Source organism: Ursus arctos, unplaced genomic scaffold (genome assembly GCF_023065955.2).
Source record: "Ursus arctos isolate Adak ecotype North America unplaced genomic scaffold, UrsArc2.0 scaffold_19, whole genome shotgun sequence".
In the NCBI taxonomy this organism is placed as follows: domain Eukaryota; kingdom Metazoa; phylum Chordata; class Mammalia; order Carnivora; family Ursidae; genus Ursus; species Ursus arctos.
The window spans coordinates 52202796-52228786 of record NW_026622863.1 but is presented as its reverse complement, the minus strand read 5'-3'; the positions used below and the strand labels follow the sequence as shown (position 1 = coordinate 52228786).

General features: G+C 45.1%; 1 protein-coding gene across 3 annotated transcripts; it reads left to right on the top strand.

The window, feature by feature from the left end:
* The first annotated feature begins 212 nt into the window (after positions 1-212).
* LOC113247982 (zinc finger protein 551-like) lies at positions 213-24215 on the top strand. 3 transcript variants are annotated; one of them, XM_026489366.4, is made up of 3 exons: positions 213-500; positions 3641-3767; positions 5342-8185. In XM_026489366.4, the coding sequence occupies exons 1-3, from the start codon at positions 468-470 to the stop codon at positions 7009-7011; spliced, it is 1830 nt and encodes a 609-aa protein (XP_026345151.2). In that variant the 5' UTR covers positions 213-467; the 3' UTR covers positions 7012-8185. The 3 variants fall into 3 exon arrangements, with proteins under 3 accessions (XP_026345151.2, XP_048080073.1, XP_026345175.3); XM_048224116.2 differs by lacking the exon at positions 5342-8185 and adding an exon at positions 22113-24215 and having other exon boundaries at positions 217-500; XM_026489390.4 differs by lacking the exons at positions 213-500; positions 3641-3767; positions 5342-8185 and adding exons at positions 17237-17655; positions 20298-20424; positions 22113-24215.
* The last annotated feature ends 1776 nt before the right edge of the window (positions 24216-25991 follow it).

The following is a 25991-nucleotide window of genomic DNA, read 5'->3' as shown; positions in this document are numbered from 1 at the left end:
TATTTTAAGGCTAACAGGTTTTTCTGACTCTAATTTGATGTATTTTTAATTTGTCCTCTCACTGGGGCCACCCGGCCCTCAATGTGCGGGCGAGTGGGAGAGGCTCTTAACCCCACAGCAAGCCAGGGATTAGACGAACTACGTTACCCAGAAGACTGTGCGCCCAGCTTCCGAATCACTCTGACCAATGAGGGCGCACACTGGGCGTCTCCAAGAGGGCAAAAGGCCAGGGGGTGGGCTTCCCGCCTGTTCCTCGTGGAGGCAATGCTTCTGATCCTACGCTCCTAGTTCCTGTGTCCTGCGGAGGGAACTAGAACCTAGAGGAGCGAAAGAAGAAACGTGGCCTCTGCACGGGAGCGGGTCTGAGGTTCGGTGTGAGCGCGGCTGCGGGGAGCCGCTTTCGGGGCCTCCTGCCCATCTCCGCCATTATCACGTGTCCCCTCGCCCCGTTGAACCCGTAGGTTACTATGGTGACAGCCGGGCTGGAGTACCCGGCTCAGGTGAGAGCTTGTGTTCTCTGGACCCTCTTGTGTCCCGAACCCCAAGGGGGTGGGGGTCTCCTGCTCAGGGCACTGCAGTTCCCGCCCAGGTCCCCAGAATCTGGGGCGTTCGTGGGTGGGGGCCCCATTTCTGGCAGCCAGTGGGATGCGTGTGGAAGGGACCAGCGCGTGAGAAGCCGTGGGGGCGCGCGTGAGCCGGCAGCCTTCGGGAGAGCGGGGGTCCGACTTCCGTCTGCAGGGAGCCCCTGGGCGGTCTGGGTGAGGGCTCCAGGGGACTTGGACGGTTGTGAATGGAAGAGGGACGCGGGCTGGGTTGGAGTTTTACAGTCTTTGAAAGGCTGCTCAGGGTAGAACGGGATTGGGGAGCGGGGGAGACTGCAGCAAAAGACTCGAAACAATAATGCTGGTTTCTGGAATACAAGTAATAAGATTCCTGGTAAATCTTAAAGATAAAACCGGGAGGATTTCCTGCTGCAGCGGGTGTGGCTGTAAGCAAAAAGGACAGAATGAAAGACTATCCAGTCTTTCTTTTGCCTGAGTATCTGGACGCGCTGAGACGAGGAAACTGGTGTGAGGAGCAGGTTTCAGCAAGAGCCTAGGAGTTGGATTTTGGACAGACTCTTTCTGAGCTCCCAAAGTAGAGGTGACATACAGGCAGATGGAATCTCTGGTCTGGATTCAGCGGAAGCTGGCTCAGTGTCATGGACTTTTGCCATAGATCTTCTAAAACCGTTGGAATTTCCTGGATGTTAGGCGTGGTTTTTGGTATCAGAACTGTCCCCTTTTATCACACAGGAGTTTATTCTAATGAGGTGACTTGGGGTGGGGCTCCTAGATAGCCTCAGGTTGGGGCTGTTCACCAGAAAGACCAGGTGATTAGAAGTTTAAACTTTTTGGGTGCCTGTCTGTCTCAGATGGAAGAGCATGAGGCTATTGATCTTGGGGCCGTAAGTTTGTGCCCCACGTTGGGTATAGAGATTACTTGAAAATAAAATGTTAAAAAAAAAAAAAAAAGATGTTTCAACTTTTAGCTACCCCCCACCTCCCAGATGGGAGAGGAGCTGGAGGTATAAAATCTGTTGAGCAGTGAGATTCAGGGAGCCTCCAAGATGGTGAACACATTGAAATAATAGAAGTGCTGGGAGGTTGTGCTCACTGGCCCTGTTCCCCATCCCCATGGTCCTGGCACACAGATAAAAGAGATAGTGACATACTCAGGCCCTTTGTTCTGGGCCCTGGGGTCATCTTAGGTGCAGGGTCCTTAGTCAAAGTCAGAAGTTGTGTTGCGGTGTCCCATTTCTCTAGTCGATAAGGTGAAGCGATGAAAGGTTTCCTGGCACAAGAACCAGGATGTCCACATGGGAGTGTTCAGTGAACTGCAGGACTACATTAAATCTGCTGGGAACAGAGATTGAGGGGCAAGAGTCAGTCCTCAAGTAACAGCTTGAGGAATTGGGTCTGCTGAGCTTAGTGGGTCCATGGAAGGTTTGGAGCAGAGAAGGGAAGTGATCTGACTCAGGTCTAAAGCTACTCTGCCTGCAGAGTGGAGGACAGATTGTGAGGGTCAGGGTGGAGGCAGGGAGACCCCAGTGGAAGCTGCAGTCTTGGTGAAGGTTAATGGTAGCCGGATCATAGCACTGGCTCCATAGTTGGAGAAGACTGTTTTGTTTCTAGGCTATTTTGTAAGTAGAAATGATTTTCTGCTGTACAGCGTGAGAAAGAATCTGGGATTACTCCAGGATATTTGGCTTCAGCTGGAAGTGTGGAAGTGCTGTTGCTGAGATGGAAAGTCCATAGCAGGAGTACTTAACAGTAGAACTATCAGGAGTTAGGTTTTCGCCATGTTATGTCTGAGGTATTGCCGGGACCTCTGAGTGGAGGTGGCAAGTGGGCATCTAGAAACAAGCATCTGGATTTCAGGGAAGGGGTTCAGGTTTGAAGACATCCGTCAGCGGTGGCAGGCATGTAGACCATGTCACATTTAAGAGGGTGCAGCCTGCTGATCATGGTGGCAATACCATTATAGGGGAAGGATGGGGAGGATATTCTCCATGGACTGGCTCACTTGCTTGGGCACCTAGATAGGGATGGCTGTCATCACTAAGACATGAGGAAGTACAGTGACGATGAGTGTGTGTGTTGGGGTGGGGGGTATAAGGGAACAGGCTTCAGATGGGAGTCCAGGTGGTGGCACAGGATTCCCAGGGGCTGGATGCAAGATTTATTGAAAGGCACAACAGTAATGGAGATCAGATGACACTGTGTAAGGCGTGGTACTTTTTTCCCTCCCCAGGTTCAGTTTTGTGACAGCTCTTGTGGAACCTGAAGTGTGTCAGACGGGATGACAGATTAGCTTAAGAGAAAAGGAGGTCAGCTGAGAGTCTCTTGGCTGCGATAGGAGAAGTAGGGCTGGGTTTTGAATGAGAGGAGGTGGAGAGAGCAAAGGTGTGACTTGTGTGGGGACAGCACAAGCAACACTGAGGAGGAGGGCTTAGATGGTCTGACTCCTGCACAGGCTAGGGTGGCTAAAGATGGAACAAGGAGCCGGGCCTGGTGGGGCGGTCCTCAGAGCAGTGCTGGGGCTGCCTCTGGCAGGAGGGTCCATCAGAGGCCTGGGGTACCCCTGGATCCTGTTGTATTTGGCAAGCCCTGCCTGGGTGCCACATGCAGAGTGGCTTGTGGAGGAGCTGGAGAGGTGCCTGTGACATGGACCAGAGGTGGCAGTGGTGTTGTGGGTGAGTGGTCGTGGTCTGGCGTGCAAGAGAGGAGTGGTCCCGTTGTACTGTGCAAATGTGGAGGGAGTGTGAGGATGCACTTAGCGTCCTTGTACTCAGGTTTAAGCCAGAAGGCTGAACATAAGAGACATATGGGGCATGATCTGGGTGATCCCAGGAGAGTTAACTGTGAAGAGAGTGGCAGGGACTCTCTACACCAGCCTAGAACATAGGTAAGACTGCCTCTCCCCCATCTGTTCTTACTGAGGATTGGCAACAGTGAGGAGTTTGACATGAGGAAGAGTGGGTACCAGTGGAGCAGGACCTGGTATCTCCTCTGAGTTGGGGAGCTGGGGGGCAGGGCCATAGCCTGGGGGTCTTGGTCAGAGAGGCTGCTTATGCAATGCTCTGCCCTCATCGTGACAGGGCCATGTGACATTTGAGGATGTGGCTGTGTACTTCTCCCAGGAGGAGTGGGGGCTCCTTGACGAGGCTCAGAGACACCTGTACCGCACCGTGATGCTGGAGAACTTGGCACTGATGGCCTCCCTGGGTAAGGACCCTCATTCCCACACATTGCCTTATATGAGCCTCTGCTTTTTTTTCTTTTTCCAAGGATCTCTGTCCCTCCCAGAGCTGGGCCATGGGCACTGCTTCCTTCCCTGCTTTCTTGGCATAGATGTTGTGTTTGCTGGGCCTGGGCTTTATGAAACCCCAACATGTTCTGCCTTGAAGCCTCTCACAGAAGGGTTTTGGTTCTGAGTCTTGAACCTGCCTGATCCATGCTGATTAGCTTTGCCCCTCCTTACTTTGTTGATTGTTCCCATTTGTGGAAGATCTGTGTCACAGTTTCTGCCCCCTTCTGTTTTGTGTACTGCCTGTCTTGGGAATTAGAGACACTAACATAGTCAGAATTTCAGGCAACCCTAAATTATTTTTGCAAGACCGTCTTCAAAATCCTCCTAGTAATAAACTTCTTTCCTGTAGTCTCTCAGTGGTTGGGTCACTCTGGGCCAGTGTCGTCCACTTAGCTGCCCTGTTTTCTCCTGAGGACTTCAATCTGCTAGGTCCCAAAAAATTGCCTAGGTTGAGCTGAGGGGTAGAGGAGAACCCTGGGTGCCTGATAGCTCAGACGCCTCTCCAACCATAGGAATGGGGATTAATGGGATCCTGGGCCTGGTGAGTAGGAGCAGTGGGAAGACATGATTTCAGGACTGAGAATAAATCATACCAGGAAACTGTCCCTTGGGGCGCCTGGGTGGCACTGCGGTTAAGCGTCTGCCTTCCGCTCAGGGCGTGATCCCGGCGTTCTGGGATCGAGCCCCACATCAGGCTCCTCTGCTATGAGCCTGCTTCTTCCTCTCCCACTCCCTCTGCTTGTGTTCCCTCTCTCGCTGGCTGTCTCTATCTCTGTCAAATAAATAAATAAAATCTTAAAAAAAAAAAAAAAAAAAAGGAAACTGTCCCTTGCTCACTACTATTTTAGTGCCAAGGCTCATGGCCATACCTCATTTCAATCCTTCCTCCCCATCTTTTACATTTTGCCCACTTGTCATTTCTGCTGTGACTTCTGGTCCCTGGCTGTCCCCTACATCTATGTCCCTCACATCTTTCCCCTTTTCTGTCTCCACAATGTTCTGCAACATTAGCCTACACTCTGTGTGTCCTGAGATGTGCACATGGCCCTAAATGGTTGACCACCAGCCAAAAGGCAATTGCCTTTTCCTGGGGTGGGACACACATTCTACACAGCACACGCTTGTCACCAGCAGACAAGGTCCTGCTGAGTACCCCAGGCAGAGGAGAAAGTTGTACCAGACCTCCTACTGGCACAGCTGTGTCTTACTTTCTTGCTAGTTGTGAGGCCTGTGTCCCCCCACACACTGTTCTGTAATCATCAGAGGCCTAGTGCTACACAGTGTCCCCTTCCTTCACCTGATCCTGGCTCCCTTGTCCTGAAAACAAACCCATGGACTCAGTCCTGGTTTTGCCCTGCACACATTTTAATGGGTTGTCTATAATAAAGTCTATAATAAGTCTATAAGTATAAGTCTTAAGTCTTATAGACTTAAGTCTATAAGTCACCAAAATCTATAATAAACTTCACCAGCATTTTTCTGATCTCAGGTTGGTGGCATGGGGTAAAGGCTGAGGAAGCTCTTTCTGAGCAATGTGTTTTTGTGGAAAGAGTGTCACAGGCCAGTACTCCAGATCCAGGCCTGTCTATCCCAAAGGCCCATTCCTGCAATGTGTGTGTCCCAGCGGAGAAAGACATCATGTGCCTGGCTGAGCACGAAAGAACGTGTGCTGGGCTGAAACCATACACTTGTGGGCCTTGTGGGCAACTGTGCTCATTTAGTTCATATTTATACCAGCACCAGAAGCAGAACCATGGAGAGAAGGACCTTGGAAGGGAGGAGAATGGGGCTTTGTTCGCGAAGAGCAAAATCCTCGTGTCAGACAATATTTTCACCTGTGGAGAGGCTGAGGATGATTCCCTGGGCAGCGTGGGCCTTCTCCAGCACCAGGTCATCCCCAGCAGAGAGCATCCACACAGAGGCAGGAGGGGCAGGGCAGTTTCTCACACTCTGCGAGGGCAGCACAGCACACGTGAGCAAGCCTGCGCCAAAAAGGTTAAATTCACGGAGCAGCAGAGTGCTCACACTGGAGAAAGCCTTCATAAGTGCAGTCAATGTGAAAAGTCCTTCGTCTCCAAAAAAAGACTTCTTGAACACCAGAGAATCCACACTGGAGGAAAGCCTCATGAGTGTAGCAAATGTGGGAAGTTCTTTAAGTACAAATCTAGTCTTAATCAACACTGGAAAGTTCACACTGGAGAAAGGCCTCATAAGTGCAGTGAATGCGGGAAGTCCTTCATCTATAAAAGCAGACTTCTGGAGCACCAGAGAATCCATACTAGAGAAAGGCCTTATAAGTGCAGTGAATGTGGGAAGTCTTTCATCTATAAAAAGAGACTTCTTGAGCACCAGAGAATCCACACTGGAGAAAGGCTTTATAAGTGCAATGAATGTGGGAAGTCTTTCTTCTACAAAAGAATACTTCTAAGGCACCAGAGAATCCACACTGGAGGAAAGCCTCATGAGTGTAATGAATGTGGGAAATTCTTCAGACACAGACCCAGTCTTATTCATCACTGGAAAGTTCACACTAGAGAAAGGCCTTATAAATGCAGTGAATGTGGGAAGTCCTTCATTCATAAAAGGAGACTTCTTGAGCACCAGAGGATCCACACTGAAGAAAGGCCTTATAAGTGCAACGAATGTTCCAAGTCCTTCTTCTACAAAAGATTACTTCTTGAGCACCAGAGAATCCATACTGGAGAAAAGCCTTATGAGTGTAACAAATGTGGGAAGTTCTTGAGACACAAATCTAGCCTAAATCATCACTGGAAAGTTCACACTGGAGAAAGGCCTCATAAGTGCAGTGAATGTGGGAAGTCTTTCATCTATAAAAAGAGACTTCTTGAACACCAGAGAATCCACACTGGAGAAAGACTTTATAAGTGCAGTGAATGTGAAAAGTCCTTTGTCTACAAAAGCAGACTTCTTGAGCACCAGAGAATCCACACTGGAGAAAAGCCTTATGAGTGCAGCCAGTGTGGGAAGTTCTTCAGACACAGCTCCACTCTCCTTAAACACCAGAAAGTTCACACTGGAGAAGGCCATCTCAGCGTGGTAAATGTGGAAATCTTTCATCCACAAAAAAAGATTTGCACCAGAGAATCCACATCGGAGAAAAGTTTTATGAATGCAGCAAGTGTGGGAAAACTTTCATAGAGAGGTTTGAATTCAATGAGCACCAGAGAGTTCACCCTGGAGAAAAGCCATATGAATGTAGTAAATGTGGGAAATTCTTTAGACATTGATTGCTGGTCCATTCAACATTCAACACTAAAAAGTTCATGATGGAGAGAGGCCTTGAATAAGTGTAATGAATGTGGGATGTCCTCCATTTACAAAAGAAATCTTGAGCACAGAGAATCCAAACTGAAGGAAGGAACCTTTGAGTATAATGAATGTGGGAAGGCTTCAACCTCAAGGATAGACTTGTTCAGCACCACAAAGTCCACACTGGAGAAAAGCTTTTTTGTGCAGCAAATGTGGAAAGTACTTCGGTAGAAGATATTGCTTCATCAGGCACCAGAAAGTTCACAGTAGAGAAGGTCCTTGGTAGTAGACAAATACCTTATTGTTTAAGCCACATCGAAGTTTGGAGGCCATGTGCACTTCGGGGGTGGGTTTAGCATAGAATTGTGGTTTGCCAGTGTGAAGGGGTGAACAGCTTTTGTGAGTTACAGTGTCATGTCAGAGGCACAGTGTGAGTCAGAAAATATTTCTTATTCCTATTTTGGCTTCATTTGCATTGCTTCCTAAGGCATCCCGGGAAAGACTGCAGGGCTTTGTGATTAATATGTAGCAGTGCATTCCTGTGTCATAGTGTAGGTGAATGTCTAACTTATTAAGGGATAATCTCATGGTGGTATCAGTTTACATTCTCACCAGAAAAACCAGAACCAGAGTTCCAGTTTCCTTATATCCTTACTCACTCCTGGTATGGTCAGGCTTCCTTATTTCAGTGGTATAATAGGTGTATAATGGAACCTTGTGATTTTAATTTGTATTTCCCTAATGATGTGGTGTTTAGATGTTTTTTCATGTGCCAATTTACAGCCATCATATCTTTTGAAATTCATGTGATTTGTCATCTTAATTACTGGGTTTTGACATTTGTCCATGGATTATTGATAAAAGTCTTCTATTTTAAATATTTGTCAATATATTCTTCCAATCTTGGTTTTGTCTTTTCGACCACTTTTCTTGTGAAAAATTTTAAAATTTCAATGTAGTCTAATTTGTCCATTCTTTCACTGAATATCCTTTTGATCTTGTATATAAGAAATGTTTGTGTGGAAAAAAAAGTTTGCCAAATATAAAGCCATAATTTTTCCTATGTTTCTGTCTGTAAGTTTTTTTTTAGTTTTTTTTTTTTAAAGATTTTATTTATTTATTTGACAGAGAGAGAGCCAGCCAGCAAGAGAGGGAACACAAGCAGGGGGAGTGGGAGAGGAAGAAGCAGGCTCCCAGCGGAGGAGCCCGATGTGGGGCTCGATCCCAGAATGCTGGGATCATGCCCTGAGCTGAAGGCAGATGCTTAATGACTGAGCCACCCAGGCGCCCCATAATTTTTTTTAACTGATGTATGTGTGCCTTTCTCAGTTAATTTTTGGACATTCTTAAAAAAAAAAAAAAAAAAAAAAAAGATACCCGGGGCACCTGGCTGGTTCAGTCAGTAGAACATGTGGCTCTTGATCTTGGGGTCATGAGTTTGGTCCCCACCTTGGGCATACAGATTACTTTAAAAAAAAAAAAAAAAGGTAAAAACATGGATACCTGAAAGCTGCTGCCATATTGATTTAAAAGATTATTCTTTCTCCCTTGAATTGGCTTTTGTATCCTCATTGAAGGTCAATCATTTCTGTGTATGTTTATTTCTGGACTCTCTTCTGTTGCATTTATCTATTATATACTTTCATGTGTTGAATAATTTGTTTTTGTGATATGTCTTAAAATCAAGGTTATGTACCCCTACGACTGTCTTCTTTTTCAAAGTTGTAATAGTCATTCTTGGTCCTTCACCTTTACATATGAATTTTAGAATCTACTTGTCAGATGAATGGATAAAGATGTAGTGTATTTATACAATGGAATACTACTCAGCCATCAAAAATGAAATCTTGCCATTTGCAACAATGTGGGTGGAACTAGAGGGTATTATGCTAAGCGAAATAAGTCAGTCAGAGAAAGATAATTATATGATTTCACTGATCTGTGGAATTTAAGAAGCAGAGCAGAGGATCATAGGGTAAGAGAGGAAAAAATAAAACAAGATGAAATCAAAGAGGAGACAAACCATAAGAGACTCTTAATCACAGGAGACAAACTGAGGGTTGCTGGAGGGAAGGGGGATGGGGAGATGGGATAACTGGGTGATGGACATTAAGGAGGGCACATGATGTAATGAGCATTAGGTATTATATAAGATTGATGAGTCACTGACCTCTACCTTTGAAAGCAATACATTATATGTTAATTAATTGAATTTAAATTAAAAATACAAGAAAAAAAATAGAATCCGCTTGTCAATTTCTATATCACAAAAAAGCCTACAAGGATTTTGTTTAGGATTGCATTTAATCTTCAATTTAGAAGAAATACTGAGTGTCCCAATCCATAAACATGATATGTTTCCTTTTATTTAGATTTTATTGAAATTTTGTTCACAATGTTTTTTAAAAGATTTTATTTTAAAGTCATCTCTACACCCAATGTGGGGCTTGAACCCACAAACCTGTGATTAAGAGTCACGTGCTGTACTGACTGAGCCAGCCAGGCACTCCTCTTAGCAGTTTTTTAGTTTTCTTTTTATAGGCCTCACATATCTTAAATATCTCCAAGTATTTTCTACATCTGATGATATTATAAATGGTAATATTTACATCAAATTTCAATTTGCCAATTGTTCAGTATTGTTACATTGAAAGAGATAATAAAGTAAGGATAGAAGCAATCCTCCTTAATCTTACAAATGATGTCTACAAAGAACTCTTAAAAATATATACCTTATTATCCATTATTAAAATTTTCCTATGAGATTAAAACAATGGGAAGATAGCTGCTCCTTTCTCTTATTCAGTTATCCTGGAGTTCCAGTTTCATTCAGTAAGGCAAGATGATGGATGTGTAACAGTTGGCAAGGAAGAAATAAACCACCTAAAATACTTCCTGTGTTGTCGTCTCCAGTACGAGTCCAAATATAGATACCCAGTTTACTGCCTCAGCCCATCCCAGACTCCTGACTTCTTCATCACCCATTCGCTGTTCTTTCGTTAGGACCCATCACCTTCTATTACACTATGTAACTTAATATAATTTATGAATTGCGTATTGCCTTTTCCATCAACTATGGAGTAAGTTCCAGGAGGGAAATTTCTTTTTACATTTTGTGCACTGTTATATTCCATATTCCTAGAAATGTGCCCAAAACACATGAGGTACATAATTGATGTGTGTGTTTTTTAAGATTTATTTAGTTATTTTAGAGAGAGCGAGCAGGGGGGAGGGGCAGAGGGAGAGAGAGAAACCCAAGCAGACTCTGCTTAGCGCAGAGCCCAACTCGCAACTCGATCTCATGACCCTGAGATCATGACCTGACTGAAACCAAGAGTTGGAGGCTTAAGTGACTACACCACCCAGGGGCCCCCATAATTGATGTTTTAAAATGTTGAACAAAATGACAAAGCACATTTAACATTTATTTGCCCAACTCTGGATATACTTTCTAATTCCATCCACAGTATCTTTTCCTTCAGTTTCACCAACGTCAATGTTTTCAGGAATGGCAAGAAATCCTATTTTGCAAAAAACCTTCAAATACTCTAAGAAGCCCCAATAGACATTTGATTGGCTTCTGTCCCTCCCTTATTAGATCTCAGATTCCTTTCCTCACATTCTTTTGGATTTTGATTGTTTATTTCAGTTTGTGCTACTCCTAATGGATATCTTACTAAGACTTTTAATAGCTTTCATTGGTTTGCTCAATCTGAAACGTTTTTCAGTTAATCTTTTCTCCCCATGCAGACACTGTCACTGCACTTATAGGTGAAATGATAATCATTTCCCAGCAAGCAAATGAGAACATGGAATTCCAGAACTTTGTCTCAGTGTATACATCCCCCTTGCACAGATGCTGCCATGGCAGTCCTGTCCTGGGAGCAAACAGAATTTGGGAAATAGCTCTTCTTTTCAGGTATCCAATTCTTAGAAAATGTTTATCTCAGGAAACCCAGGAGTAACTATTCTTTTTTTTAAGATTTTATTTATTTATTTGACAGAGAGAGACAGCCAGTGAGAGAGGGAACACAAGCAGGGGAAGTGGGAGAGGAAGAAGCAGGCTCCCAGTGGAGGAGCCTGATGTGGGGCTCGATCCCAGAACACCGGGATCAAGCCCTGAGCCGAAGGCAGACGCTTAACAACTGCGCCACCCAGGCGCCCCATGGATTAACTATTCTTAAAATAAATTTGTCTTCCTGAGGTTGGAATTAAAAAAAAAAAAACCCACAATAGATGATAGATAGATAGATAGATAGATAGATAAGACCAAACACAAATAGGCAAGACATAAAAACATTTGCTGAGAAAACCAGAGGCTTGTCACCAGTCTTGTCAAATTGCCTCAGGGCTGCCTGACGTCTCCCGTCTCCTCAGGTATATTGTTTTGAAATCTCTCACTTGCTTCTCTTGAAACACAGTCACCAGAGCAGCATTCATTCTAAAGGCTTCAAGTATGTTGTGAGTAACAACATAAAGAAGGTGATCTCCCACTCTGGAGTAGACACCTAACGTCTGTGTGATATCTGCTGTTGGTGTGTATGTGCATGTTGTTTGGAGGTTCTGTTTTGTTTTGAGCAGGGGTATGTTGTGCTAAATGGAGTCTTCTAACGTGTCTCTAAATATCCTTGGTGGAAGGCTTTTAACCACATCTCTTAGACCACTGAAAGGCTCATTTATCTCCATGTTATAAGATGTTAAGTCTTAGTAAAGATGAACATAATAGGGACGCCTGGGTGGCTCAGTTAGTTAATCGTCTGCCTTCGGTTCAGGTCATGATCCTGGGGTCCTGGGATCGAGTCCTGCTTCGGGCTCCTTGCTCAGCGGGGAGCCTGCTTCTCCCTCTGCCTGCTCTGCCCGCAGCTCCCCCTGCTTATGCTCTCTCTCTCTGACAAATAAAATCTTTTTTAAAAAAGATGAATATAACAAAGAGATTGTGATGTATGGAAAACAGAATAATTAGGACCTAAAATCCCTAAATACAAATGTTACCCTGACATTTATCCAGATTTGGAAAGTGCCTGGATGTTCTCATTCTCATAGTATTCAACATTCTACTGTCCTGGGGCCTTGGCTTCCATTCCTATATCTCTAAAAATGGATCAGTTTTTCATCTAGTAATCATCTCTTTGCTTTAGTGTGGTTTCAACTTAACCACATGTCCCATATAATTCTTTTTTTTTTTTTAAGATTTTATTTATTCATTTGACAAGAGAGCGAGAACACAAGCAGGGGGAGTGGCAGAGGGAGAGGGAGAAGCAGGGTCCCAGCTGAGCAGGGAGCTTGATGTGAGGCTCAATCCCAGGACCCTGGGATCATAAGCTGAGGTGAAGGCAGACGCTTAACTGACTGGGCCACCCAGGCACCCCCCCATATCATTCTTTTTAAATAAAATAAAAATTCAGACCAGTCACTCTTGGAAGAAATGGTCCACACTCCACTCCGACAGCAGGAGGCATTTAACTTAGATCCTTCCTGTGTTTCCACAGAACGTCTGTGATCAGGGGAAATTATGAGTCATTACTGCCTGTGAATCACCGGTCTTTAGGGGCTGGAGTAGTCCATAACCTCTGCAAAGTCATTATCAGGCTCTTGGGTTTATGCACTTTGAAATGCCCACAGTAAATTCTACTGACTTATGTTTTTGTTGTTTAGCTGCATCTTTTGACTCCTATCGAAGATGATTTCTGGTTCTTTTCTTTATCCCTTGTTTTGCTTCATTGTTCTGGCTCTGTGAACTTTTCATTATATTAGTGATATCCTGGTTTTTTTTTTTTTTTTACTTCACCCTTAAATAGTATTTTAGAAATTATAATGTATACTCCGAATATTTTGAAATGACATACATATCTATAAAGTTAAATCAAATAATGACGTTGATGCACTACTCCCCTCCTACGGTATGAAGTTCCCAGCCCAGGGAAGGAACAATCACAGTTGAGGATCCCTCCATACAGATGTCCATTTTATGTAAATATTCATACAAATAGTAAGATTTTTGACAATTCCTGTCTGCTTGACATAATGCTGAGTGGATTCCTTCTGTGTGTTCCCTTATCAGGTGTCCTGATTTCAGTCCATGGAAAGCACATGCTCATTGCTAGTGGATCAGTGCTTCCACCAGCCAGAAGGCCTATCCCCGCAGGTTGTTGTATGTTTATCATACATCACAGCAAGATTCAGTTTTCTTCCCTAAAACGTGAATGACTTGAATTTTCCAATCTGTTTATGATGGTGGGAACAACTAAAGAATACAAAAAGAAATGTAGGTATTCTTGGGGAGCCTGAGTGGCTCAGTTGTTAAGCGTCTGCCTTCGGCTCAGGGCCCGATTCCAGGTCCCTGGGATCGAGCCCTGCATCAGGCTCCCCACTCAGCGGAAGCCTGCTTCTTCCTCTCCCACTCCCCCTGCCTGTGTTCCCTCTCTCGCTGGCTGTCAGTCTTTCTGTCAAATAAATAAAACCTTTTAAAAAAAAGTGTAAGCATTCTCGTAATCCAAAATTAACTACTTTGGAAAAGAATATTAGAACTTTCCAATTCTAGGGGCGCCTAGGTGGCTCAATAGGTTAAGCATCTGCCTTTGGCTCGGGTCATGATCCCAAGGTCCTGAGATTGAGCCCCGTGTTGGGCTACTGGCTCAGTGGGAGCCTGCTTCTCCCTCTCATTCTGCCCCCTCCCCAGCTGTGTTCTCTCTCTCAAATAAATAAATAAATAAATAAATAAAATGTTTTAATAGTGAGGTCAAATTTACCTCTATTTTTTGAACTAATGGTACAAATATTTAAATACCATATGTTAAATAAATGGTTTCTTTTTTAAAAAAGATTTATTTATTTATTTTAGAGAGAGAGAGCATGGGCAGGGAGGAGCAGAGGGAGAGAGAATCTTAAGCAGACTTTGTGCTGAGCATAGAGCCCAAGGCAGGACTTGATCTCACAACTCTGAGATCACCACCTGAGCCAAAACCAAGAGTCAGACGCTTAACCACCTGCACCACCCAGGCACCCCAATAAATAGTTTCTTAATAAGTTGGTAATTTATATTTATCAGTAAAAATATATCCATATACATTATGTGTGTGATTTTTTTAGATGCTTCTTGTTCTTTGTCCCTGACTTTTCTATTTTTTTTTAATTTTCATTATAAAATGGTAGTACCCATTGTCTTAATTTCCCTTGACTTTTATTTTTATAATTCTGTTATAACTAGGAAATGTTAGGAATATTACCAAAATATTTATATTAGAATTATGTTAAATACAATATTTATATTGTAAAAATATGTTTATATATATTATCCTGGGCTATACTTTGTCTCTGCTGTTATTTATTTCTTATCTTCATAGTTTAATAGAGTTTTAACTTTTGCTTCCATTTTCCTTAAAATTACCTCATTTTAGTGTTATTTGTACCAAATTTTAATTATTAGCCTTATTTTTTAAACGTATCAATACCAATTGATTTTACCACGACATGGTAAGTAAAGGAATTAAGATACTTTGCAGGGATTTTTGTGTTGTATGTATCCCTTGGATTCTTTAATTGAAATATTTAATGTGCAAATTGGCAAGTTACATGCAGTTGTAAGAACTGTTACAGAGAGATCCTGTGTGTGCTTTACCCAGTTTCTCCAAGACCGTATTATAATATCACAGCAGTGATATTGGCATTGATACTATCTACTGATCTCAAACAGATTCCTCTAGCTGTACAGGGCGTGTGTGTCTGTGTGTTCGTGTCTGTTCTAGACCATAGCTTTTTGCTTAAGAATATATTCTGGAGGAAAGTCCACAGAGTCAGTTGTGCTATAATGGAATGTATGTGTTCCTGAAAACCACCAAGCTATGTCCAGAGTAAAAATCACAGGGCTTATTGAGATCCTCAAAATGTAATCAGTAAAACATAAAAAAAGAAGATAGATTCCTAATAAATGCCATAGCACAGTTTTACACATGTTAAAAGTTTGAAAAACACATAAATACTGTAATAAATACAGCATTTTAGCCTGAAATTTGTTTGTGGAAGTGGGTGTCAGAGGGTTGCAGTTGTGAGTTATTTTATGAAGTAATGGAAAGGTACTTAAAATCAGTTGCCTAAAATTCACCCACCAGAGGTGAATGGGTTTGGCTCATAACATATGGTGAATTGAAATAGCCAGTAGATGTTTGACTTCTGTCCTTATGTGTGGCCAGTGACTTGAAGGGAATAGGCAGCAAGCCCTCCCTGTAGGAGGAAAGTTCATAGAGTTGGGCCAAGACATGGTCATGTTTGTCCTTTAAACCTACTGGAAGAATTGAGGTTTTAATTTGTAAAGAAGCAAGCATTGAAAGGTTTGGAAAGGGAAGTGACATGATTTTACTTGGGAAAGATTAGTCATTCCGGCTACTATTTAAAGATTAGACCGTATATGAACAAGGAAAGTAGGGGGATCATTGAGAGATAACTCCAAAAAATCAGGGGTGAGGAGATGGTAGCTGGATCAGCTATTAACATATTTAGTAGGGAGATATAGATTTTTTTTTTGTCCTTTGAGATTAAGTAGCACATGAGTTGCTCATGAATACTGTGAAGGACAAGAGAGAACATGGTTAAAGGGTGGCCTCCAGGTTGGTGTTCTGAGGAACTAGGAATGGAGCTGTTATGAACCAAGATGGTGACTACCGGGGACAGCAGATTCAAGCCCATCTGGACATGCTGAGTAGGTGAATAGAAGTATGGGTCAGTTCCTGGGGGAAATGTGATATATAGATGTAAACTTTGGAGTTGTAAGTACAGAGAAAATTCATCAGACCTGAGTCTGGTTGAGGTTCCCCCCTGTAGTGAGTGTACATAGAAAAGTGAGATCAGAGACCTGAGCCTCACTTGGCGCTGTCATTTGTGTTCACACTTCTGCTCCTTGTATTCCTCTTACGCCGCCCTCCTTGCCCTTTTCTGACTACTTGATCTCCTTCCACCTCACCAAGCTTTTTCTCATCTCCTCTTTTTGGCACTTTCTCTACTTTTGTGTTGGATTGTTTTAACCTGTCTCTCTGCATGAGTGACTGGTCCTCACTTGTCCCCGCAGTGTCAACTCCGGTTATCACCTGCACAAAGTGGGTGCCCACACCCAGAATACAGAAAGGAGCTCTTTTCCCCTCCTTTCAGTTTAAACATTTACTCAACTTCTCAATTTAATTTTTATTCTCCTCAAATCCTCCCTGTCTTCTTCCTCATTAGTTTTATCGATACATCTAGAGCAAGAGGAGAACAAGAAGCATACATTTTGTTGGTAGTAGGTCATTGGCCGTGGTAATAAGTTGTGCCATTATCATTTCGTAAAAAGAATTGAATATATTTCAGGATATGGAGTAAGAAATATGCTATGGATAAAACAGTACTGCTTACTGGGTTGGATACAATCACTGATAATTTAAGCAGGAAAGATAGGGGACCAGAGCCTGGCTTACCGTTGTCCACCTGCTTTAGAGTGGCCAACATCCATTCCTCCTCTATTTTCATTGCTATGACCCTATCCCGAGTCTTCTCTCCTGCCCCTGACATAAAATTCTGGAACTAACAAAACTGACTCCAAAGTTTCGGGATACGTGCATTCGAAAAGCAATAGCATGATGTTTATAAGCTTCCAGCTACGGAGCAAACACGTTTTGTACCGATTAACGGATGAATGATATGTCCATTTGGATCTGTGTCCTTTTGAGGGAATCTGAAATAATATGTTTGGCTTCTTAAGCAAGCTCGGCTTCGTGGAGGATGAAATAACATGTTTCTTTCTTTTTTTTTTTTTTTAAAGATTTTATTTATTTATTCAACAGAGAGACAGCCAGCGAGAGAGGGAACACAAGCAGGGGGAGTGGGAGAGGAAGAAGCAGGCTCCTAGCGGAGGAGCCTGATGTAGGACTCGATCCTACAACGCTGGGATCACGCCTTGAGCCGAAGGCAGACGCTCAACCGCTGTGCCACCGAGGCGCCCCGAAATAACATGTTTCTAAACACTCTGGCGATCAGTTGCAATAACTGACCCAGGAGTATGGGTGCTCATCTTCCTTAAGGAGGCAAGCTCCAGTCTCACATTGGAGAGGCCATTTCCCAGCGATCCTCGCGGTGCGGCCTGACTTGCCCGGGAGGCAGTTGTGGACACAGTATTGGTTGAGTCTGCAGAGCTGTGGGAACTACATTACCCAGAATGCTCTGTACGAGCGGCAAGGGGCGCTGAGCCAATGAAGGCTCAGGAGAGGGCACTTCTGTGCAACACGTCATATTGGAGCGGGACTTTCTGGCGTCCTGTTCTTGGCGGTCATTTTGGCTTCCTAGGGCGTGCATTGATTTAGAGATACTGCGGCGCTGGTTTGGGAGTGAGGTTACGGGATCAGAGAAGGGGCGGGGGGAGGCGCACTGGCCCACCGCACAGATTTGGGTCTACGGCTCGGTGACGCCGCCCGGGCTGCCCCGCGCCGGGGCCGGGACCGGGACCGCGGGCCCGGGTGTCCGCTTCGCCAGAGTCGGATGGCGGCCGTCGTGCCCAGGCACCCGGCTCAGGTAAACGCTCGTCCCCCGGGCCCTCCCCGCCCTTCCCCGACCTAAACTCTAAAGGCCCGAGTGGGGGCCGCCTACTCGGGTCCATGCAGCCCAGGCCCTTGTGTCCGGGACAGGGAGGCGCCGGTGGACTGGGGCCCCGTGTGTGAGCGCCGGCGTGCTGGCTGCGGGAGCGGGCTCCGGGCTGAGGGGCCGGCTGGGGCAGAGGCTGGAGGGGGCCTGAGACGGTAGGATTCTGCCCTCAGGTGACAGAGAGCGTGAGGCAGAGTCACGCCTGGACTGGCTAGCCGAGGTGAGGTACTTTCCTGTGAGGACACGACGCCAAGGGGGACTTTGGCGAAAGGAGGGACACGATCTTTGTGAGGGTTTTAAGTTTCCCGAAGGTTGCTGGGAAAAAGAATAGACTGGAAGGGCGTTGATGAGGACAGTGAGGTGCCAGGAGGTGACGCCCCTGGTCAGAGTCCTCATTGAGGCACAAAGGTTAGACAGTCAGCGGAGGTCACCTGGCTCCAGGGCTGGGCAGGCATATGGGGAGATCTGAGCCCATGGAGCCTGGCCATGGTTATCTTCCTCTAGGGCCTGGCTCTTTTCACAGATTTCTGTGGCTGAAGAAATGCTCATGAGGCCAACATGGGTCAGCGGAGGGTCTCAGTTCCTTACTGGTCCTGACCCCTCCCAAATGGTCTTGGGGATTAAGGTGTCCTGGGACTCTGCCTGCCACTCTCCCAGTCCTTGGGTCTGGGAGACCTTGGAGACACTCCAGGCACAGAGTCCTGAGTCTAGGCTGAGCGTTATATGGAAGGGCTCTTATTTCTGGCAACTAATTGAAAGAGATGTGGAAGGTTATCCTAGGAACAGTACCAATATGTGCAAATATTTGGAGGTGTAATTTAGCTGGGAGTGTCAAGGTAACTGAAGGTTTCCTTTTTTTTTCCTCATGGAAATGGGACAGGAACAGGGCTGGAATGGTTGCCTTTGAGGTCAGGTGTCAATTCTATAGGTAATAGGACATTTGAGTAGGAGTAAAGTGATCTTACCAAGGTCTTCACGGCCTTGTGTGGCTGCACAGTGGAGAATGGACTCTGGGATAAGGATGACCAGGAAGGAACCTGCTGTAATAGGCCAGGTGAGTGGTGTTGTACGTAAATGGTGGCCATCGAGGTGGGAGAAGTGGTTGGATCCTGGACTCATTTTTTTTTTAAGTAGGGCCAACCAGACTTTTTGATGTGGAAGGTGAAGGACAGAAAGGAAGGAGCTGGGGATGACCCCATCGGTTTTGGACTTAACAGCTGGAAGGATGGAAATTCCATCAACTGAGATGAGGTAGTCAGTAGTGGGAACAGTTTTCAGTAGGGATATTAGGAGGTTTGTTTCAGCCATGTTAAACCTGAGTCATTTCAGAGACTGTTGAGTGGAGGCATTAAGTGGGCAGTTGCACACACGGTTTGGTAGGGAGGGGGTCTCAGGATGGAGCCATCCCAAAGGTGATTGCTGCAGTGTCAACCAGGGTGGAGCTGTGGGTTGCACTGAGGAAGGGGAATCTTTAGGTCCTGGTGGTAATACTGTTAGCAGTCCAAGAAGAATATGGTGTGGGCCAAGAACGGGGCCTCTGGCTTGGGCATCTGGTTGAAGGTGGAGACTATTGGGTACACACATGAGGGAGAAAAGTGGACTGGGAGGGAGGTGTGGGCAGTAGGATGATCTGGCAGGTGACCAAGGTTTCTAAGGGAAAAGTGAACGTGAGAGGAATGTGGAGGCATAGGAGTAATTGAGGCAGGGTGATGTTCCCCAGGATTTTGTGGTGACCCTTGGGTAGGGCATGAGATGTTTCAGTCAGGATAGGTTATTTCAGAGTCCACTGTGGTCATCTGTGGGTTATTAGGCCTGGGGTAGGGGACCAGTGGGGCTGGGTTTTGAATGATGTTTAGGTGTGACTGGAGGGGACAGGAAGGGCAGCACAGAAGTTGAAGAGGGCCAGAGATATCTGAGATGTGCGTGTAGTTCTGGTTGGTGAGATTGAAGCGAAGAACAGAGCCAGCTTTCTATGAAGGGGAGGCTTTCCTAGCAGGATTCTGGACTGCCCTTGGTAGTTGGTAGTGGAAGGCATCAGAGGTCTGGATAAATTTGGATTCCATTTGAGTTTGCCAAGCAAGCACTGTCTTGATGCCGTGTGCCAACTGATATGGGGAGAATCTAGGGAGATGCCTGTGCTGTGGGGCAGGGGGGTAGTTGTGGTAGGGGAAAGAGTGCATCTGTGGGCTCCAGAGACGTAAAAGGTACGATCTGCATCACAGGTACAGAGATGTGCATGTGGACAGGGAGTGTGAACTAATGGACCTGGGGTCCTGGTACTGGGGACTTAAGGTTGAAGGGAAAGCCCAAATTTGGTTGAGTCCGGGACGCTTAGTCTGGAGGACTGCAGGGGTATTGCTTAGCGGGAGGGTTGGGGCCCTATGTGCCAGGCCCAGAGTTTAGATGCCGTTTATCCGATGACCTGCTGTTGTTGCTGAGGTCTGAACACAGTGATTAATGGAACCATGAGGAGAGACCACCAGTGGTGCCAATGGGGTGATTTTGTGGGGAAAGGGATTGTGGGTCCTTGAGAGAGGGGCTCTTCAGGGTTTCATCTGTCTCTGTCCTGACAGGACAGTGTGACATTTGAAGATGTGGCTGTGTACTTCTCCTGGGAGGAATGGGGTCTCCTTGATGAGGCTCAGAGACACCTATACCATGATGTGATGCTGGAGAACTTTGCACTTGTAACCGCCCTGGGTAAGGCCCTCATTCCGTCCTCAGGGACCTGGGCTAAGCCTCTCTGCTTTTATCCCAGGGATGGCTCCATATCTCTCCCATTACAAACATGGGCACTGCTCCCTCCCCAGTTCCCTGGTTAGTTGCAGTCCTTAGGGCTGGGCTGAGTGCACTGCCCCAGAGCCTCACTGGGAAGGATTCAGGGTCAGTAGTCTTGCAGTTATGCTAATGGTTTCCACCTTGCTCACCCTTCAACTGTCTGGCTGACTCTGTCCAAGTCCACAGCACCTCTCTGCTTCAGGTTTTGCCCCCTGTCTATAGGCGATAACATTTCCTGTCCCTGCCTGCTCCAGGAATGGTAGTCACTGACATGGGCAGTACTTATGTGGACTATGGGCAGTTCTTACAGGATCCTCCTCTGAGGATTTTTTTGTCATATTACTTTTCTTTCCTATGGTCTGTTATGTGTTAAGTTGCTCTGGGCCAGTGCTGGCCATTCATTTGTCCCACTTTTCCCTTAGAACTTGCATCATGCAGGTCCCATTTAGTTCCCGATCCAGGGGATATGGAGGAGAGTCCTGGGTGCTTCCCAGGATGAAATGACTCCAGCCATAGCAAGGTGGTCTCAGAGGAGCCCTGGCCCTGAGAACTGTTAAGTAGGAGAGAGCTTGTCAGGACTGTGTTCAGATCATACCAGAAACCTGTCCTTTTCCACTGGTGGCCATTGGTCACCTCATCTCCACTTTTCCTTCCCCATTCTTGACACTTGCTAACTTGTCATTTCTGCTCTAAATTTGGTTAATTCCCACCTCTCCGGAATCCCACCTGTCACCAGTTCCTCTTATTGCTTCCTCTATAGTGCTTTCTCACATCGGCCTACACATATTGTATCATGAAGTTTGCACATATCCTCACATAGGTCTTTTTTTTTTTTTTTTAGATTTTATTTATTTATCAGACAGTGCACAAGTGAGAGGAGGGGCAGAGGGAGAGGGAGAAGGAGGAGCAGACTCCCTGCTGAGCAGGGTGCCCAGTGCGGAGCTTGATCCCAGGACCTTGTGATAATGACCTGAGCCGAAGGCAGATGCCTAACCAGCTGAGCCACCCAGGTGCCCCTACTCACATAGTTCTTAAACAGCAGCTCTCTTACACTTGGATTTTCCTGAGCTTAGATACACTTTTCTGTGCAGTTGTCAGCAAGGATTTACTGAAAGTCATTAGCAGAGGAATGAGCTATAGATCCTGCTCCTCCTGCCTGTGCCACATCCCATCCTTGTGTTCTTCACCTGGAGAGGCCTCCCTCACTGTCTGACCTGGAGAGGCCCAGTACTGCACAGCAGCAGCTGGTTTTTTTTTTTTTTTTTTTTTTTAAGATTTTATTTATTTATTTATTTATTTATTTATTTATTTGCAAGTGCACAAGTTGGGGGGAGGGGCAGAAGGAGAAGCACACTCCCCATTGAGTGGGAAGCCAGATGTGGAGCTTGATCCAAGAACCCTGGGGTCATGACATAAGCCTAAGGCAAACACTTAACCAACTGAACCATCCAGGTGTCCCACAGCAGCAGCTTCTTTACCTTCACCCCAGCTCCTTCATCTGGAAACGTGCCATCAGCACATTCATTGCTGTGTTGGACACACATTTATGATGGTGTTGCCTCTTCCCACTACTGCCTATGTATACTTCATTAGAATTTCTCTGTTTTCAGGTTACTGGCATGGAGCAGAGGATGGGAAGTCACCTTCCAAGCAGGCTGCTTCTGTAGGAGTGTCACAGGTCAGGACTCACCATGCAGGCCCATATCCCCAGAAGGCACACCCCTGTGGGATATGTTGTCTGGTCTTAAAAGACATTTTGGGTGTGGCTCTGCATCAGGGAACACATCTCCAGTTGAGATCTTACACAGGTAGGAAACAAGTCAGTTTCACTGCAAACCTTCACCAGCATGGGAAGCAGTACAGTGGAGAGAAACTGTTGAAATGGGCTTCATTTGTGAAGAGCTGCAGGTCCCATGTGTCAGGGAAGTGCTTTACCTTTGGGGAGGTTGATGAGGACTTCCTCTCCAGTTCAGGCAAGCGCCAACACCAGGCCACTCATAATGGGCAGAAACCACACAGTTGCACCGTGTGTGGGGAAGCTATTCACAGTGGGAAGAGCCGTTACAGTTGGTGTGAATGCAAGAAAACCCTCAGCCACAAATACACTCTTGCTCAACGCCTGAGTGTCCACACTGCTGAAAGGCCTTATGAGTGCAGCGATTGTGGGAAATCCTTCACCCGAAGGTTTAACCTCTTTCAGCATCAGAAAGTCCACACTGGAGAGAGGCCCTATAAATGCATTGAATGTGGGAAATTCTTCACCCACATCTCCAGTTTCATTCAACACCAGAGAATTCATACTGGGGCAAAGCCTTATAAGTGCAGCAGATGTGGGAAATTCTTTGGCCAGAGCTCCAGCCTCATTGTACACAAGAGAGTTCACACTGGAGAAAAGCCTTATGAGTGCAGTGAATGTGGGAAATCCTTTAGTCAAAGCTCCAGTCTCATTAAACATCAGAGAGTTCACACTGGAGTGAGGCCTTATGAGTGCAGTGAATGTGGAAAATGTTTTGGTGACACCTCCAGCCTCATTAAACACCGTAGAGTTCACACTGGAGAAAAACCTTATGAGTGCAGGGAATGTGGGAAATTTTTTAGCCAAAGTTCTGGCCTCATTCAGCACCAGAGAGTTCATACTGGAGAAAGACCTTATGAGTGTAGGATATGTGGAAAATCCTTTACCCGCAACTCTGACCTTATTCAACACAAAAGGGTCCACACTGGAGAGAGGCCTCATGAGTGCAGGGAATGTGGGGAATTCTTCGGTGACACCCAGTTTGCTCAACACCAAAAAGTTCACATCAGAAAAAGGCCTCACAAGTGCAACAAGTGTGCAAAATCTTTCAGCCGTAGGTCTAACCTCATTAGACACCAGAAAGTCCACCACCACATGGAAAGGCCATATATGTGCAGCAAGTGTGGGAAAGCCTTCAGTCAGTGGTCTGCTCTAACTCAGCACCAGAAAGTTCACAATGCAGGTCAGCTTTATGAGTGCAGTGAATGTGGGAAAGCCTTTAGCCGAAGGTGTAACCTCATCCGACATGAAAAAGTTCACACTGGAGAGAGACCTCATGAGTGCAGTGAATGTGGGAAAGCCTTCAGTCGAAAGTCGCACCTCATTGGGCACCAGAAAGTTCACACAGCAAAGCCATAGCCATGCAAGGAGCAGACTTTCAGTGTGTTTGATACAATGACATTGGAAGAGAGCCTTTGGAAGGGAGACATCTTCCTGAAGTTGGACTCATACATCTGAATATACACCACAGGGAAGATTCCATGTAAGTTCCAGGTATGTGGGAAGCTTCTAGGAACCATACTGTGCTTCCTAACCAGCTTGGGGTCCTTGGTGACTGCCAGTTTTTGTGGTATAAGTCAGCTCTACTGCCTGAAAGGCCCCCATGGTATACATCAGTTACCCTAATGTTTAGGGAAGTAGATCTCTATGTTCTGTCTGGAGAAAATAATGAGCAGCCTGAGCCTTTAGAGTGATGTCATGCCCTTCTCTCTAATTAATGTGTATACCTGACCAGTTTTCTCCCAGAAGACCTTGTCTGGGTTCTACTGGTGGCTTGCAGAGACACTTTGTTTTCAGGGACATTGTTTTCATATGACACTTGTGATGGATTTTTCCAGTCTCCATGTCACCAACCCATAAACTGCCTGCCTCACCTTGCTATTATTTGTGCAATAATAAAGGCCTCATTGTTTAAGCCACCTTTAATCACTAAATGTTGCTTTGAAAACATCATGAAGGGGTAAATAGCTTGTGTGAGAGTACCCAACTTCGGTGTGCCTCAGAAGACAAAGTGTGATGGCAGAGAATAACTCTTCAATTTTGGCCTAGTTCACATTGTTGCCCAAGGCCTCCAAGGAAATACTGCAGGCTTTGTACAACTAATATGCAGCCTGGAAACCAAGATTTTTTTGTGAGCCCAGAGGTTACATTGAAGAGCAGGCACTTGTAACAATCCCCAGTGTTTCTGGGATTGGTTCCTTTATTTATAGTGCATATCATGTAATGACCACATGGTTAGGGGGAATCTCTTCCTTCCCCAGTTCCTTCAGAAGAGCCACGTGCCCTGATGCCCAGAATTTAGTAGGGTAGTATCACTGGTTTTAACACTAAAGGGCTTAGGGGGAATCATAATTGATGAGAAAACATTGAATTGATAGGAAGTGCTGGAGCCTGCAGTAAACTAGATGGAACATCCCTCTTCTAAAAGTGCACCCACAGCTATTCCAGTGACTGTGGCTATGTTGGGTGAGCGTGTACCTCCCGGCCTCTGTATCTTGAATAGCTGAGGTCATTGGCAGAGAAATTAAGGTTTTGTGGATTTCTATAGCTTTCTGGGCTGTTGACCTTAAGACTGTTATTACACATGCAGGAAAACAAGGATAGAGAGAAGGGAGATCTCTTAGTCCAGTGATATGGCCTTTGTGACTAAGGTGGAAACATCCTCCATTTTTCATCAATATTTGCTATCACTTAAGTAAGACATCCCTCCCAAAGCATTAGGAGAGAGGTGATAGAGATAATAGAATGTTGCCAAACCTGATTTTTTTTTAATATGGAGTGGGAGAGATCCTTACTTTTATTTTGAACCATTGCTTAAAGCTTTAAGTTATAATGATATAAACTGCACATATTTAAAGTGTATAGTTTGATAAGATTTGACAAAATCATCATAATTGTGATAATGAACATGTAAGTCCCACACGTATACCTCATAATTTTTATTAATCTCTCTCCCTAACCTCTCTGGTTCTCTTTACGGTAGACTACATTTACTTGCCTTAATAGTAGACTACATTTTCTAGAATTTTATATGATTGGAATCATAAAGTATTCTTTTTTTCTGGTTTCGTGTATACTGCATAATTACCTTGAGATTTAAAAAGTTCATTCCTTTCGTTGCTGAGGAGTATTCTGTCGTATGGATGTACTGCCATTTGTTGTTCCACATATCTGTTCCTTGACATCTGGGTTTGCAGGTTTTGGCTATTCCAAATAAAACTTATATGAAGATTCACACATATAAATCTTTATACGGATACATGTTTCATTTTTCTTGTGTTCATACCTCTGAATGCAATGCCTGAATCATAGTGTAGGTGAATATTTAACTTTTTAAGAAATTGCCGAACTGATCTAAAATGGTTATTTTTTTATATTTCATACCAACGGTATATGAGAGTTTCACTACCTTCTTGGTTCCTGTGAGTCATTGGAATTTCCACTTAATCCCTTCCACCATAGGGTCCATCTGCAAGGATATTAAACCATTCACAGCCAGGCTTGAATAGGCTCCTCCGCAACTGAGTCCCACCGCACATGTTGCCTGTAATCTGGTCCCTTTAGTTTGGTGGTGTCCTATGTGACAGATATAGCAGGAGGTGACCGAATGTTTGCTGACTTTCTTATGCTATCTGTTTAAGGAATAATCTTTCTCAATCCATTTGGGCTTGTGGTTTCCTTGTGGTTTCCAGCC